The 16,586-nt window shown below is 51.3% G+C and overlaps 1 protein-coding gene across 3 annotated transcripts in view; it reads left to right on the top strand.

Moving 5' to 3' along the window:
* EML1 (EMAP like 1) overlaps positions 1-15,020 on the top strand; it is a 175,122-nt gene extending 160,102 nt beyond the window's left edge. For all 3 annotated transcript variants that reach the window (XM_032839534.1, XM_032839535.1, XM_032839536.1), the window contains 6 exons: positions 1,967-2,055; positions 9,521-9,618; positions 9,723-9,810; positions 11,179-11,274; positions 12,652-12,782; positions 13,427-15,020. In XM_032839534.1, coding sequence (XP_032695425.1) covers positions 1,967-2,055; positions 9,521-9,618; positions 9,723-9,810; positions 11,179-11,274; positions 12,652-12,782; positions 13,427-13,552 — 628 coding nt within the window. In that variant the 3' untranslated portion in view covers positions 13,553-15,020. The remainder of the gene's footprint in view (positions 1-1,966; positions 2,056-9,520; positions 9,619-9,722; positions 9,811-11,178; positions 11,275-12,651; positions 12,783-13,426) is intronic.
* The last annotated feature ends 1,566 nt before the right edge of the window (positions 15,021-16,586 follow it).

The raw sequence follows: 16,586 nt of genomic DNA, 5'->3' as shown, positions 1-16,586 counted from the left end.
ACACACACACACACACACAGACATGCTTGCCTACAGTTTTGGGGAATTTGTGGAGCTCCCCAAGCCCTGATCTGCAGGCTGTGGGAGGAGCCTCAGCTTTGGAATTGGGCGAGAAAGCATTTCCAAGCCCCAAGAGTTTAAGAATGCTTTTCTTGCTGCCCTTTCGAAATTCTAGAAACTGCCCAGATCCCGAGCCTCGTGCTCAGATTCTGCCAACGTGTATTTACCAAGAGTCTCCAACAGGCCAGGCAGTAGGTGTGCACTTGGCCCCAGCTCCACCACTCAGCAGCTGTGTGTCTCTGGGCCAGACAGACAACCGCTCTGAGTAGTGTCACGTCATAAACCGTGACGGTATTACCTGCCTAGACACGCGGCCCTGGTGATTGGAGGAGGTGGCGTAGGGGGTGTTCTCTGGTGTGTTGGTGCCTCTGGTGCTCAGTGTTTCGTACATTTTGATTACACTTTGATATCGTTTGTCATGGTACATATATGCTTGTTGTGGTTTAATTCAGATATTTTTAGTGATTTCCTCCCATCCTTTCTCTCTAGAAAGCAAACCATTTAGACTCTGTTGGGATGACTGTGGAGTGTGTATGAGGAAAGAGGAACCATTTATAAGTCACGAGTCACAGCATCTTAAGAGCGGGGCACCTCACAGCCAACAGAATTCTTCATGAAAATGTTTTGCCGCGTGTGCATTTGTGTGCGACACCCACATACACACACACACACACACACCCACACCCTCCTTTTAACTCTCCTGGGGACAGTGGAAGCTTCAGACTCAATGGGCTCTGATAAGCGGCTGACAGCCAGTGATCACTAGAGCCACGTGCCGACTACGAGCGGTAGGACAGGGCCTGGGGGCCGCACCAGGATGCCCAGAATCACAGACAAGGTCCCTTGGGTGGGAGAAAGGGCACGTGGACTCTAGTGCTTCCCGCCGTGTCTGCTTCCCACATCTCTGGTCCTCGCGCCAGCCTTAGCTCTGGATGGGGCCATTCACAGGACTCCGGAGCATAGCCCAGTCAGCCCCAGCCCCTGCACTTATGTTCTGGCCTCTGTTCATGGTCAACAGCACGTTAAAGGTAGATGGTTGTTGAAGACACAAGTCGAGAAGCCAAATCCAAATTTCGGGGGTCAGCCCGTCCCCTGGACTAGGAAACAGAGAAACTAGCACTGCTCGCTGGACAAGCCCATGGAGTGTACCCTGTCTGGGGGCCCCTGGGTCTGAAGCTGCCACAACAGGGCACCCACAGTCCTTTCCATCCCTGGAAACACTGGAGGCTCGTGACTGTCACCACCCGAGAACACACAGGCGGGAGAGTACATGCACCGAGTACCGAGTCCTTGTTGGCAGATAGAAAGCACATCTGTATCCCTTAGGGTTTGCTTCAACACTGTGCCTCCACGATGGACTTGGCCCTTATCCTCATTTTATAATCAAGGACGTGGAGCCCAGACCAGGTCCGTGGCCGCCCTTCTGCCACCCTTTCCACCCAGGCTTTCCCTGGGCTGTTGCTGCCAGCATCACTCTCGGGAGGCCAGACACCCCAAGGCTGGCCCAGCCCAGCCCCTGGGACCCACCCTGCTGCTCTGGGGCCGGATATCTGAGGAAACCCATGCAGGGGCCCCGTTTGCTGCCTCCTCTGGCCGGGGGCCTAGCCTCAGGGCTTTCTGTCCTTTGAGATACAAGTGACAAAACTCAAGCCCTGAGGTCCCTGTCACCATGGTGGAACCACATCATTTCAAAGGAAAGCCAGCATGCTGCTTCTTTCTTTAGGAAATGCTTACCTGAAGGAACTTTGCCTGAAAGAAAAGCCGAGAATAAGCGTTCTTGTTAAGCCAACAGAGTATTTATGAAGCCCCGAGAGGAATGGTTTTTAACAGTTACTGTCAAGTGTACTAGTCTTCCTTTATCTTCTCACCAAACAACTTACCGTGCTTTTTCTCGTGTTCACAACAGGTGGTTTGTGTTCGATACAGAAACAAAAGACCTGGTCACCGTTCACACGGACGGAAACGAACAGCTGTCCGTCATGCGTTACTCCCCAGGTGAGAGCCGCAGTCCACTGGCCATACAGTTAGGAAATCCTGCGTGCATGTCTTTAAAGGAAGAAATCTCGCAAGCCTCCTGAGCAGAGCTTAAACTGTCCTGCTTCTTACTGTCAAACGTAGACAAAATTAGACCGATTCGCGTACTGAGTCCCGTGCGGTCACCACCCAGCTGCAGACAGTACCCACGCTTAGCCCATCTGGCTTCGCAGGAGCCCCTTCGAAGCAGTTCCCAGAACTTAGCCCTTCATCTGTTAATATTACCGAACAGATCTTGAAAAGATGAGGCCTCTTTATTTTTTAACACCTTTATTCGGGTGTAATTGACAGATTCTGAGTGAATTCATGCCACCATACAGCCGTCACCACAAACCTTGCCATCGCCCCAAAACTTCCCTCCCTGCCCCTTAGCGATTAAGCTCTACTCCCACACCTCAGCCTTAGGCAACCACTGATCTGCTGTCTGTTCTATACATCGCCTTTTCTGGACATTCCCTATCAATGGAATCACATACTACAGAGATCTTCTACCTGGAATACTGGTTTTTTTAGATTAATTCGGGTTGTTATGCATGTGTCCGTTCTCGATTCCTTTTGAAGTGCTAGATAGGATTCCACTTCGTGGATATGCCTCATTATATGCTTATCCGTTCATCCGTCAGCGGCCACGGGGGTGGTGTCTGGTTTCTGGTTATTACGGAGAGTGCCCCTGAGAGCACTCACTGAAGGTCTCTTTGTGGTTTGTTTTCATTTCTCGTAGGTGAATTCCTAGGCATAGGAATAGTGGATTGTGTGGTAAATCTGTCTAACATTTTATGAAACGGTGCCCAACTGCTTGCCACAGAGTCTACATGGTCTCAGGTTCCCACCAGCAACGTGTGGGGATTTGGGTTTTTCTCTGCATTTCCACCCACACCCGTTAATACCTGCTTCTTTCACGAAGACCCTTCTGGTAGGGGTGGAGTAGTATCCTGCTGCGGTTTTTTGTTTTTTGGGTTTTTTTTTTAAGATTTGATTTATTTATTTCACAGACAGAGATCACAAGTAGGCAGAGAGGCAGGCGGAGAGGCAGGCAGAGAGAGAGGAGGAAGCAGGCTCCCTACTGAGCAGAGAGCCCGATGCGGGGCTCGATCCCAGAACCCTGGGATCATGATCTGAGCCGAAGGCAGAGGCTTTAACCCACTGAGCCACCCAGGTGCCCCTCCTGCTGCGGTTTTAACTTGGCTCCCAAACTCGGAAACGCTGGGAATGTTCGCCTGTGCCTATCAATCACTCCTGTACCTTTGGTGAAATACCTTTTCAGGTATTCTGCCTGTTTTCTAGTCAGGTTGTCTGTCTTACTCTTGAGTTTTAAGAGCACTTTCTAGAGTCCGTGTATACGTTCTTTATCAGCTCTGCCACTTGCACGTTTTCTCCCAGGTGTGGCTTGTCTTCCCATCTTCTCAATGGGGTCTTCTGAAGCAGAAGCTTTCCATTCTGATCAAGCCCAGTTTCTCAGGCTTTTCATTGAGGGATCACGCTTTTAGTGTCGCGCCCAAGTCCTGAAGCTTTTCCCCTCGGCTTTCTTTCAGAAAGGTGATGGGGCACCTGGGTGGCTCAATCCGTTAAGCGTCGCACTCCTGGTTTGGGCTCAGGTTGTGATCTCAGGGTCGTGGGATCCAGCCCCGTGCTGGGCTCCACGCTGGGTGTGGAGCCTGCTCCAGATTCTCTCCTTCCTCTGCCCCTTCCCCTCCTTTGTCTCTCTCCCCTTCTCTTAGAAAAAGTTTCCCTTCGAGCGGTTTTGATAGACTTTGATACGTTGTGTTTTCACGTCCATTCCGTTCAAAACATTTCCTAACTTCCCTAATGATTCCTTCTTGGGCCTGCGGGTTCTTTGGATGTGTGCTGATGAATCCCCCGTTGGGGGATTTCCCATGTCCCCTCCTGTCGCAGCCTAGAGCGCATCTTGTGTGGCTTTAATCACGCTTGCTTCATGGAGACTTGTTTTTACGGCCTGACACTGGTTGTCCCGGACCGTGTCCCAGGCGCGCTTGAGGAGACTGTGCGTCGTGCCCTCCTGGGGGCAGTGCCCTCTGCTGGTCGGTGGGACAAGCTGGTGGCCAGCGTCAGAGCTGACCGATGTGTCGCTGGGGTCGTCCGTGTTCTGTCTGACTGCTCCGGCCGTGGCCGAGAGGGAAGGCTTGCCCTCTCCCGCTGACACCGTGGGACCTGTTAGTTTCTCTTCCCAGCCCTCTCAGTCTGGCTTCACACATTTTGGGTGGAGGACAGGCCAGAGCTGCGCCCCAACACCCCCAGCCAGGGAGGCTCGCATCCTCCGCCCACGGCCGTGCGTGCAGGCGTGTCTGGAGTTCAGGCCGTTTCCGGGTGTGCCTGGCTCCTACTTCCGCTGGCGCTGCGGCGTCTTCCCCGGGCATGCGCACAACCTCGCCGTGCCTGCGAGCTTCGGGGGAGCAGGGCTTCTCTCCTGGCTGCCCCACGCAGGCACGTACACGCATGCGCACGGCTTCCCACCGCCCCAATGGACTCCCTCCGGCGGCGGCCGTGAGTGCAGCCTGCGGGAACCATGGGTGCTCACGGCTCCACCGACCTAGAGATGGTCACTTCTGTCCACAGTGCTGCAGGGCAGAGGCGTCGCCCAGAGCTTTGTAGGGAGTGAGCCGCCTGACCACGGAAACAAAGCTGCTGCTGCTCAGGGCCCTGCCTGGCCAGAACCTCGGAGCCCTCCAGCCGGTGGGCGGGGTGAGCACAGCCCCAAGCAAGCGCCCTAGGGACTCATGCTGTCCTCCCCGCCCCCCCCCCAGATTCAGCAGCTTTTTAAGCATAAACACTTCTTGGATGGATTTAAGCCTTTGATCATTTCCAGAGTACGGAAATGGTTATTTTGGTCGGTTTTGTACGTCTTTATAATCGCATTATGGGGAGAGGATTTGCCAGGCTTCTCCCTGGGCCACAGCTGGAAGCCCTGCCTACTTATTTTTAACATAGCCACGGTGTCACTGTCACCTGCTCAGCCCAAATAGCATTAACTTCTTAATATCATCAGGTATTCGAATAGTCAGTATTCAAATTTTCACTTGACTTCTTAACAGTTTAAATTGGGATCCAAAAAAGTCGCACATGTAGTAACTGCCTGGGATGTCTCCGAAGTCCTTTTTTTTTTTTTTTTAAGATTTTATTTATTTATTTGACAGAAATCACAAGTAGGCAGAGAGGCAGACAGAGAGAGGAAGGGAAGCAGGCTCCACAACGAGCAGAGAGCCCGACGCGGGGCTCAATCCCAGGACCCTGGGATCACCACCCGAGCTGAAGGCAGAGGCTTTAACCCACTGAGCCACCCAGGCGCCCCCATTTTTTTTGAAAGATTTTATTTATTTATTTAAAAAGGAGATAGCGAGAGAGGGACTACAAGCAGGAGAAGTGGGCGAAGGAGAAGCAGGCTCCCACTGAGCAGAGAGCCTGATGCAGGGTTGGATCCCAGGACCCTGAGTTTATGACCTGAGCTGAAGTAGACGCTTAACGGGCTGAGCTACGCAGGTGCCCCTGAAGTCCCTTTTAATCCACAGTTCCTCCTGTTTATTCTCTCTCTCCCTCCCCTAACCCCTCCCCCCTCTCATGTGTACAATGTTCACTTGAAGGAATGGGCTCATTTTTACTGTAGTTGTTTTCTCCACTCTGGATTTTGCTGAGTGTGTCCCCATGGTGTCCTTTTAACATGTTCCTCTGTCCCTTGGACTTCCTCTGATGTGATGTTTCCTTCTAGAGCTGGATTCCATCTAGGTTCTGCTTGTATTACTGTCTTCCAGCTACCAGAGAGTCACATCTTCTTCTCTCACTTTGTGTGATCTTAGGAGCTGTTGGCGCCCAATCCCCAGATCCACACGGGGCTACAAATGAGTGGTTTGGCGATGTTAGATTTTCTTCTTCACTTATTAGATAGAATAGTTCCATAAAGAAAAACTGCTGGTCATCTACTTTGTTATCCAGAAGCATGGCAGCATTCTTTAAGGAAAGTCAAGTTAAATGCCTGATTTCTTTCTTTCTTTTTTTTTTTTTTTTTTTAGATTTATTTATTTGAGAGAGGGTGTGTGCAAGCAGCAGGAAGGGGCAGAGGGAGAGGGAGAGACAGTCTTAAGCAGACTGTGTGCTGAGCATGGAGCCTGACGCGGGGCATGATCTCACAACCCCGAGATCACAACCCAAGTGGAAACCAAGTGTTGGACGCTTAACTGCCTGAGCCACCCAAGTGCCCCTGCTTGGTGTCTTTTACTTTATTTACCAATTTCCAAAATAATGAATTTGTTCTCTGTACGCCTTAACAGTGATCAGTTAGTGGTGGTAGGTTGGATGCCATTGTGAACCGAAGTATATTTGTTCTCTTTCCGTCTGTGATAGTTATCACAGGTGGAGCAATTTACTCATCAAGGGCCGGTGGAAGCCTGAGTCCTTCTGACAGTGTAGGCGCCAGGAATGCTCATGGCTGCTGGGCGGGCCCTTGCTTCTAGGCCTTGTCATTGGATGCTTGTGTTTTAGGAAATGCTATTTTTCTGTGATATGCTGGATATTCAGCTACGTAAACACTCTCGGAAATAGCAGTTTTGTCCTTGGACATACTTGGCCCAGACTGAGCTGCTACTGCTTTGTAGGAATTCTCTATTTTATAGGCTGAACGGTCGTCCTCTCTATGTCATGGCAGAGCCGTGTTCTCAATCTCCGCTGGTATCATTAGAAAAGGAGCACCCCTCCCAGATGTGTTTTCCTGGTGCCTGAGCAAAGTTCACACTTGTCACCCTAAACAGACATCCCCCCACCCACCGCAGGCACCTTGGAACCTTTTCTCCGATGTTGAGAAGATGTTTACTCAGCTCAGAATGCCTTTCATTCTTGATGTTTTAAGTATCATATTTTACTGTTAATTCTGGCAAATATTTCGCATTCTTCTATGCGTATTACCTGTTTGTCATCATTTTCTGGTTTTTTGAATGTTCTTGAAATGCAAGAAGCCCTTGTCTGCACTCTCTTTCCTAGGAAGCCCTCAGATCTCTACTCTCCTGTGGACGTGAGCGGAGTTCTTTGGGGAGTATATTTGCATTTCTTGTCAGTTATCCTCATGGCATCCCCTGGAGCAGGGAGCCCAATGTGGGGCTCATTCCCAGGACCCTGGAATCATGACCCAAGTGGAAGGCAGCCGCTTAACCCACTGAGCCACCCAGACGCCCCATGGAGCTTTTCTTCATTAACCAGGGGACCCTTTTCTCAAAGAGGCTTTTGTACATCATGTTCATGGCACTGTTATTCTATGAGAACTATTCTGAGGTAGAAGCAACCCCTGTGTCCGTCAGTAGGTAGATGGAGAAGCAAAATGTGGTCTAGCCGTTCAACAGAATAGTATTCAGCGTTGAAAAGGAAGGAAATTGTAACACATGCTCTAATAGGTGACTCTCGAGAACGTCACGCTGAGTGAAATAAGGCAGACACAAAAAGACAAATTGTATGATCCCACTTACAGGAGGTGCTTAGAGTAGTCGAAACCCTAGAGCTGGAGCAGCTAAAATTATAACAGATGGTTCCATTATGAAAGAACGTTAACGGATGATATGGTAGTTCTTACCTTGAGGTCATTGGCTTAGGAGTGTACAGGCCAGCACGCCGACACCTCGCGCGGCAGGCTTTCAGCCATGCTTTGCCCTTAATCTATGTCACGGGCAGCAGAATCAGCAACGAAATCCTCCAGGCTCTGGAGTCAGACTGCCTGGGTTCAAATCCCAGCTTCCGTAAACCTGTGTGACCCTGGGCAAATTACTTTACCACTTGTGCCTCCATTTTCTCTCCTGAAAAATGGGCATATCTGCCTGTCTTCAGGGTTTATGAGGATGAAATACATGAATACAGGAAGAATATAGGAAGAGCTTAGGATGGTACCTAGTGGACACTACATAAATGTGAACTGTTGTAATTTGATAATAATTATCATTAGCCCTTAGTGTTTATCATCATCATCATTGTCAGGGCCCTGTCAGTTGGAGGACTCAAGGGTGGATGGTTTCCCATGCAGCTCTGCAGCCTTCTTGAGAACCGTCACCACAGATGGTCTCCCCCTCCAGGCCTCCACTGTCCTAGGCCTGTTTACCCCTATTCCATCAGGATTCCCACCTGGGACAGGCTGACTTGGTCTTGCCAACATCCTTATTTTGACCTGGCCCAGGCTAGGACTTCCTGAAACAACATTTCCTGATGGTTTGTTTCCTGTAGGACTCCCTACCTTGGAGAAGGAAAATCTGATGACAGTGGTTGGGGGGAGAACCTTTCTTAATGACTTACGAAGGCCAGTGACCCCCAGGACCTTTCCAAATGCTATCCAGGGAATCCTCAGAATTGCTATGAAACGGAACTGTTGCCACGCTCTGTGGATGGAGGCATTGGTGCTTGGTGTGAGAAGGGATGCAGCGCAGCCCCCCAGCCGGTGCACAGAGACGCTGCTACTCGGGGTTCCATTCCAGACCCCGGTGCCCGCCCCACACATGGTTCCTGTCTCCTTCCTTCTGCTTCCTGGCCTCAGGAAAGTCTGACCCTCTCTGGATTAGGCTCTCGGGCCTTGTTTCCTTCCCAGTATATCCTGCATCGCCCCTTTTTGCCTTCACACTTGGCAGCTCCTCTGCCGGCTACGAAAGCGGGCTCTGCTTTTATGCTACATTGAGCTCCTTCTCTGTGTTTCCACACAAGCACCAAAGCCCCGTTCCTTAGGCTTTCCTGAGGCCAGAAACCAGGCGAAAATGGTAACTTATGGCCTATTTGGAAGAGAGGGGGATAGGGCCTTCCAGGCAGGGCAAGGGGGTGGGGTGGTGGGGACAGAGCGTGCAGAGATGAGGTAGGAGGGGTCTTCCAGGCAGGGCAGGGATAGAGGGAAAGACAGTGTGTGCAGAGGTGCAGTGGGAGGGGCCTTTCAGGCAGGGCAGGGTGGTGGAGGGAGGATGGTATGTGCAAAGGTCTGAGAGCCCGAAGCTCAGTGAGGAGCGAGGTGGCCACATCAGGGAGGGTCTTGTCGGCCCGTCATCGAGGGAACGACTGTTGGTCCTTCCCTGTGGGAGTGGCAGGGACGGAGCTGCTAATGGGAGAGATCTGGTCAGGAGTGGACTTTTTTTTTTTTTTTAAGGATTTTATTTATTCAACAGACAGAGATCACAAGTAGGCAGAGAAGCATGCAGAGACGGCGGGGGCGGGGGGGGGATCGATGCGGGGCTCGATCCCAGAACCCTGGGATCATGACCAGACCTGAGCCACCCAGGCGCCCCCAGGAGTGGATTTCTAAAAGACAGCTTTGGAAGTGGTATAGGACTCCCTGAAAAGCAAAGTTTTCTCTTTAAGTCCCTAATTTGGCTATTTTTTTCTAGATCTGTGATGTCACTAGCATTACTTGTCATTGATAAGTGTTTGTATTTAAAATAAATGTCATTGTGTATTTCTGCAGACGGGACCTTCTTAGCTATCGGCTCGCATGACAACTGCATCTACATCTACGGGGTCAGCGACAATGGGAGGAAGTACACGCGTGTTGGCAAGTGCTCGGTAGGCGCTCTTCTCATTTTCGTGGGGATGTGTGTGGTCACCGTGTGTCTGTCGTGCCAGGAATTTACAAGGCACATGAAACGTATCCCGCTCTTCCCTCCCAGGGTCATTCCAGCTTCATTACCCACCTGGACTGGTCTGTGAACTCACAATTCCTCGTGTCAAATTCTGGAGACTATGAAATCCTTTACTGTGAGTACACCCCAGGGCCTGTCTGGGTTTGGATCACATAGAACATTCACTCTGGGACCAAAACGGGGTCTCCTGCAAAACCCCACTTCCCATACTGCCTCGGTCTGTGCCATCGCCTCCAGGCCTCCATTTCCTTTTCTAGAACTCAGGGGAGTTGGGAAGGGCCACCTCTAAGATCCTTCCCACCACTGAGATCCTTGGGGGCCCAGGGTAGTGTGGGCCCCTCTGGAGCAGAAGATGCTGGGCTCCAAGGAGAGGGATGCCAAGTCCTGGAGGGAGACACCTGAGGGGGGCAAGTGGGGCAAGAAAGAGTGGGTTGCGAAGGCGTCATCCCAAGCAGGCAGACACAGTGAAGTCTTTAATTCCTGGGGGGGCAGCAGCCCCCGGGGCCCCTTCTGCTTCCCTCCCCACCCCTCCTGGCAGTGTCTGTATCCAGGCAGGACCTGAGGACACTGAGGATGATAAGGCTGGCACTTCCGGAGCACAGGCCACACCCCATGCACTGGCTCCTTACACGTGTGCCCGGCACTTGCCGTGTGCCGAGCTCTGGGCTAAGCACGGGGATCGTGAGGCAAAAGGAGGGTCTCCTGGTACTAAAAACTTTATATACATTTTCTCTCATGATCCACAACTCTCCAGGCTTATCCCTTTTATAGACAGGAAATCTGGGCTCAGACATGAGGCCACGGCATCAAGAGCCAGTGCGCAGGGAGGCAGCCATCCACTTGCTGGGGAACCCAGACAGGTGGAGCTGCTGGCTTGGAGGAAAGAGGGAAATAGCACATGCCAGGTGGTACCCGGTCTTCCCTCCCTGCCCTGTCCAAGGTGCCGCCTGACACAGGGCAGAAGCAGGGGGACAGACTTCAGAAATAGGCCATGGGTCTAGAGTCTTCTCAGACACGGTCTCATACACTATGAGTGAGAACTCGTTTGGGGAACAAACAAATCGCCTGGGTATGATTGGTTTCCATAAGCTGCCACTCCTAACCCCGGGCTGAAAGGGTGTGTGTGTGTGTGTGTGTGTGTGTGTGTGTTGGGGGACAGCTAGGGGGCCTGACGTGACAGCCAGTGGCAGCTGTTCAAGGGCTCTGTGAGGGGGCGGGGGAGGGAGACACTGAGCAGTTGGAGGCCAAGGTACCCGCGGATGGTCAAAGAGAAGCCAAACTGCAGGAAACAGCCCCAAAGAGGGAAATGGATGGGAGGTGGTACCCGGAGGCCCCAGGGGTTGGGCACATGGGGCTGGGAAGCAGAAGGGGTCCCACTCCGCAGGGCTCTCGCTGGCGGGACAGGGCTCTAAGGGCCAGCCTTGTCAGGGGAGGAGGGGGGCCTTTGGCTCAGACGTCACCAGACTTGTACTGCTTGTTCCAGGGGTTCCCTCGGCTTGTAAGCAAGTCGTAAGTGTGGAAACTACGAGAGACATTGAGTGGGCTACTTACACCTGCACTTTGGGGTTCCATGTCTTTGGTAAGTTTTCTGAAGCTTTCATTCAGTTCAAAATAACGTGTATCCACTTTTAGAATATTTCTCTAATAGTTACAAGCTCTCATGGTCGCCGGTTTTGTCCAACTGCTCTGTTGCCACATGAACCCTACAAGGACATGCTCCCTGCTGCTCCCAGGGGAAGAGCCAGGCGAGAACCAGAGAGAGGTTTAACCCTTATTGTATGAAATGAGTCCTGAGATATTCTAGAATCTTCTATGAGGTTGTGCCAGACTTCCTAGAAAGATAGGCCAGATGGCACTCAATCTATTTATCATTTGTTAGTTATATATTTTTTTTGGTTCTTTAAATTTTTCACTTCCTGTAAAGTTGAGATTGGAATATATTTATAAATGGTGTAAAATAAATTACCACAGTGTAGCAGAATAAAAAAGAAAAGACAATATTTATAATCTCTTTATGTAAGATCATAAGTCAGTAAGGTGGTCAGAATTTCACAAATCTCTTTAGAGCTAGCATTTATCATTTTCTGGCTAACTCCTGGATTTACTCTAGATCTGCCAGTTGAGAAATGGATGTACAGTCAGCTATCTCAGATGCAAAGTTATTGGGACCAAAAGGGTCTCCCAGAGCAATGATCAGCAGACACTGCCCCCTCCCCCCGCCAGGCTCCAGACCCATGGCAGGCAGACGCCACACCTGCCGGATGCCACCCGAGCAGCCACAGAGGGCAGATACCAAGAAACACCGAGGGCGCCTGGGTGGCTCAGTCTGTTGAACGTCTGCTGACTCTTGATTTCAGCTCAGGTCATGATCTCAGGGCAGTGGGATCTAGCCCTCCGGGCCCCCCTCCTCGGGCTCCATGCTCAGCGAGGACTCTGCTTGTCCCTCTCCCTCTGCTCCCCCGCCTCACTATACACACACACTGTCTCTCATAAATAAAGAGAATCTAAAAAAAAAACAAAACAAAAAAAAACCTGAAAGGCACATACAGAGATAAACAGTCCTTTGGAGAGACTCATAAAGAGTTCCCCCAAAAAACCCAAAAGTTAGGAAACTGTAGGCTGAGGACTGGTCAGCTTCCCCTCAGATGCTTTGGGAATAAAGGAAAGGCATTGTGTCCCAAGCCAGGGTTTCTGGCACGCTCTGTGCTGTGGAGTCCAGAAGGAAGGGGCCCCCGAGAGTCACAGGAGCCCAGAGCCTGCCGTGGCTCTTGCCTGGGACCAGTGATCTGGGAGCTGCCGCGGGGGAGACGATCACGGGCAGGCTGGGAGCTGGCCCCGGCTTCGAGAGCCAGGGACTCCGGGCGATCTGATCTCTGTGGCAGCTCAGTGGCGGGCCCCGCGCAGCGTGCCCTGGTGTCTCTGGACTTCAGGGCTCTGTCTATGGCCTTCATTTCAGGAGTGTGGCCGGAGGGCTCTGACGGAACCGACATCAACGCCGTGTGTCGGGCCCATGAGAGGAAGCTGCTGTCCACCGGCGACGACTTCGGCAAAGTGCACCTGTTCTCTTATCCTTGCTCACAGTTCAGGGTATGGTCTTCCCCCCGGACCCTGCCCTCAGGACGCGTGCATCGTGGCCCCACCTGGTGTCTGGTGATGGACTAGAAAGGCCGCCTGCATGAACCTGCCAGTCTTGCGTGCAGACACAACCCTGTCGTCCCGCTGTCCTGGAGCTCTTCTGGGCTCCCCACGGCTCTCTAGGGAGAACCCCCACCCACAGAGCCCTTGGAGCTGGCTTGTCCACCTCTGTGGCTTCCTTAAATGGGCCTCACGCCCCCCACCAGCCTCTCTCTGCTCCAGCCCTGCTGGAGCTGAGCCAACACCAGTGCCTAGATCACCCTGCCCCGTCCTTCCCAGACCTGAAGCCCTTCGCCTTCCCCCTCAACCCGGGGCACCTGGTTGGTCCTTCCTTTGGGCAGTCCCAGGCCTGGTACAGTGCTTGGGCCCTGAATGTGTCCCCTGCCTGTCTCTGTCCCCCCCCACCAGGCCAGACTCTCGGGCTGCAGGGAGGGCCTCTGCGCGGTTTGTTGGCACATCCCTACTGCGCCTGTGCACGAAGCAGGTGCATGTGTGAGAGCTGCTGCGAGAGGGAAGAATGAGTGTAGAATTCCAGGACTTTCCGACTCCGCATAGGACACTCTGCATTAAGCTCTTTCTCTGTCCTTCTTCCCCAGGCTCCTAGCCACGTATACAGTGGGCACAGCAGCCACGTCACCAACGTCGATTTTCTCTGTGGCGACAGCCACCTCATCTCCACGGGCGGCAAGGACACGAGCATCATGCAGTGGCGGGTCATTTAGTCCAGCAGGAAGCGCGGGGAGCAGGACAGGGGCAGGCACTCGTGCTGGGCTCCACCACTGTGATTTCTGTTCTGTCTGAGAAGTTCTGACAAACCTCAGGAAAACCACTCCCTCTACCGGTTACCTTAGCTTAGCGAATCAGTGAGCGTCACACCAGAGCAGCGATTCACGGTTCTCCTTGGTTGTACAGTATATAAAACAGTGCACATTTCATATTAAAAAAAAACATGCCAGGGTTTACATTATGGTGACATCAACAGAAGCGACTGGTATATGCTTCGTAACTTTTCTACGAACCCTTCAAAAATGGTCACAGAAATGCCTTTTAAAATATTGTACATAAGCTTTACTCTCTCCCCACCTAGCTCGCTAAGTGAAATATTTATGATAATAATGAGGTACTGAATTGGGATCGCTATTGATTAATTGGTCCTAAGGGGATAAAGCGATGGAGATGAGCGAGGAGGACTGAGCTGCACAGCTGAATTGGGAAACGCAAATGTGGCTTTATTTGGTTACATTCCCCGAGGGTTCCTTCCGTCCTCCCTCCGGGAGGCTGGCGAGAAAAGGGTTGCAGTCTTCTTGCGTTAAGCAGACTGTGCTCCAGGATAACTTCCTCACTTCAGCAGGGTATGCGGGCACCGTAGAGTCGCAGTGACACTGTCCGCCTACCCCAGTGCAGGCCCCCGCCTCCCTCCCTTCTGTCCCGCGCTCACTTGCCCGGAGGAGCGGTGGAGACATCTAAGCCACCTTCTTCCATCTACGAGTCGGCATGATCTGGTATTGTATAGGACTGTAGAAATTCATCCTAAAGACGTAAGGCTAGGCTTTACTATTTTATGCTTATGGACATTGTATATTTGTATTCTAAGACCAAGTAGACCAAGTCAAAACAGTATCTCTGAAGTGTACAATAAACCTGCGGCGGGGAGAAGTCTGGAAGGTTCCACCGGGTGCCAAGGGCAGCTTCTTTTCCTGTCTTCTGTGCATGGACGGCTCTCTACACTACAAAATAAGACTGCACTCTGACAAGTCAGACAGAGGCGGCGTACGTTTGTCAAGAAGGCCTTATCCATTTTGATTGTGTGACAGATTGAAATTTATTGTTTACATTGGGGAATGTATCTCAGATTTTAAAAATAGAAGAGTAATAAACAGACTTAAAAACAAACACTAAGATTTCTACTTGTTCTAGGCAAGTAAATGAATGGAATTATCTGAACTCCACGGCGCTGGTTGTCCAGAGTGGCTGACTAATAAGCACATCTGGAGGCATGTTTGTCCCGTCTCCAGCCTGCGGTGCAAGTGCGGGCCACCGTAGAGACGTGTATTAAAGATGAATCTGTTTGTATGTATCCTTATCAAATATATTCTATAATGAAATTAAAGCTGAAAAGGATTTCTTATTGACCTATAATCATGAAAATATATAAATTAAAATATTTAAAATTAGACATGATTCACACTATATTCTGTTTCATAGACATATTTTTTTTTTGTTCTCACCTGGGTCATTTGCAAATGGGACTTTAGCTGGCATACAGTGTGTAAGCACTCATCGGATTCGAGGACTGTAAAGAATTCAGCTTAGGGGCGCCTGGGTGACAGAGCGGGTTGGGCATCCAACTCTTGGTCTCGGTTTGGGTCTTGGTCTAGGGGTCGTGGGACTGTGCCCCACATTGGGCTCCGCATGCATTCAGTGCAATCTGCTTGGGATTCTCTCTCTCCCTCTGTGCCTCCTGCTCATGCTCTCTCTCTCTCTCTCTCTCTAAAATAAATAAATCTTTAAAAAAAAAAAAAGAATTCAGCTGAAGGATGTCTGCCTGGCTCAGGTGGAGGAGCATGCAACCCTCGGTCCCAGGGCTATAAGTTCGAGCCCAATGTTGGGATTAGAATTTCTAAAAAAAATTTTAAAACTTAAAAAAATTTTTTCAGCTTAATTACCATACCTAGTTGTTATTTTACTTGTGTAATACCAGCAAAAACAATTACCTTTACATTAATAATTAGGGGAATCACCAGGTCAAGGAAGGGGAAAGGGACCCATTATTGATCTTATAAGATCTACTTTTATTTCTATATAATTCCACCCTTTTCCAGGTTCATAAAGGAAAAAGGATATTTATATAAACTATTACTGTTCATATTTGTCCATATTTTATTTATTTACTTATTTTTGGGGGTGGGAGAAGGAAAAGGAGAGAGAGAATCTCAAGCAGGCACCACACCCAGCACAGAGCCCATTGTGGGGCTTGACCTCACGACTCGGAGATAACGACCTTCCGAGATCCAAGACTCCGCTAGGACAAGAGGCCCGGAAGCAGGGGCGACTGCCAGGCCTCTTCCTCCCAGTGGCCCAAGGCCCCCGTCAGCTTAGCTGGGCTATGAAGAGTGACAGCTGAGGGCCTGTTGCCCTAATCTCCGTGAGGCGCTGACAGCGGCGACCAGGCTACAAGTGGCGGCTGCGGAGAAGAAGGGCTGGTCCGAGGGAAGTTTCCGGGGGAGGCACGTCAGCAGGTGAAGGGCTGCCTATGGGCCATGGGTGCGGTTCAGGCCCCTCCCCGTTCTGTGGTCCGATGGCCGTGCCATTGGCCAAGATGCAGAGCACTGCGAGTCTGAAGGTGGATGACGCCTGGGACACGGTAAAGTGAGGTGAGGGGCCTCCGGGACATCCAAGAGCAAGTGCAAGCGTAGGCATTTGGCTAGCAGGCTCAGGACAGAAGTCCAGCAGCAGGTGCCACGGTGCCACAGAAGAGCGCCACGTCTGACACTGGGGTGTGGCAGAGATTGAGGGAAGCTGGTCCAGCCGGGTGAGGAAAGGGCCTCTGCCCCAGCCAGGGGTACTCAGAGTCCCAGGGCACCCAGAGGAGCACCAGCTGCCTGCAAGAAGAGGCCTCAATCCAGAGCCCACACACGCATCTTCCCCACCCCCCAACTTTTTCTTTTTTTTTTTTTTTTTTGAGAGAGTGCAGGGGGCGGGTGCAGAGAAGAGGGAGAGAGAGGACCACACCCAGGGTGGAGCCTGACATAGGGC

Source organism: Lontra canadensis, unplaced genomic scaffold, assembly GCF_010015895.1.
Source record: "Lontra canadensis isolate GAN:19392208 unplaced genomic scaffold, GSC_riverotter_1.0 scaffold108, whole genome shotgun sequence".
NCBI lineage: Eukaryota > Metazoa > Chordata > Mammalia > Carnivora > Mustelidae > Lontra > Lontra canadensis.
This window is presented reverse-complemented; position numbering and strand designations above follow the sequence as displayed.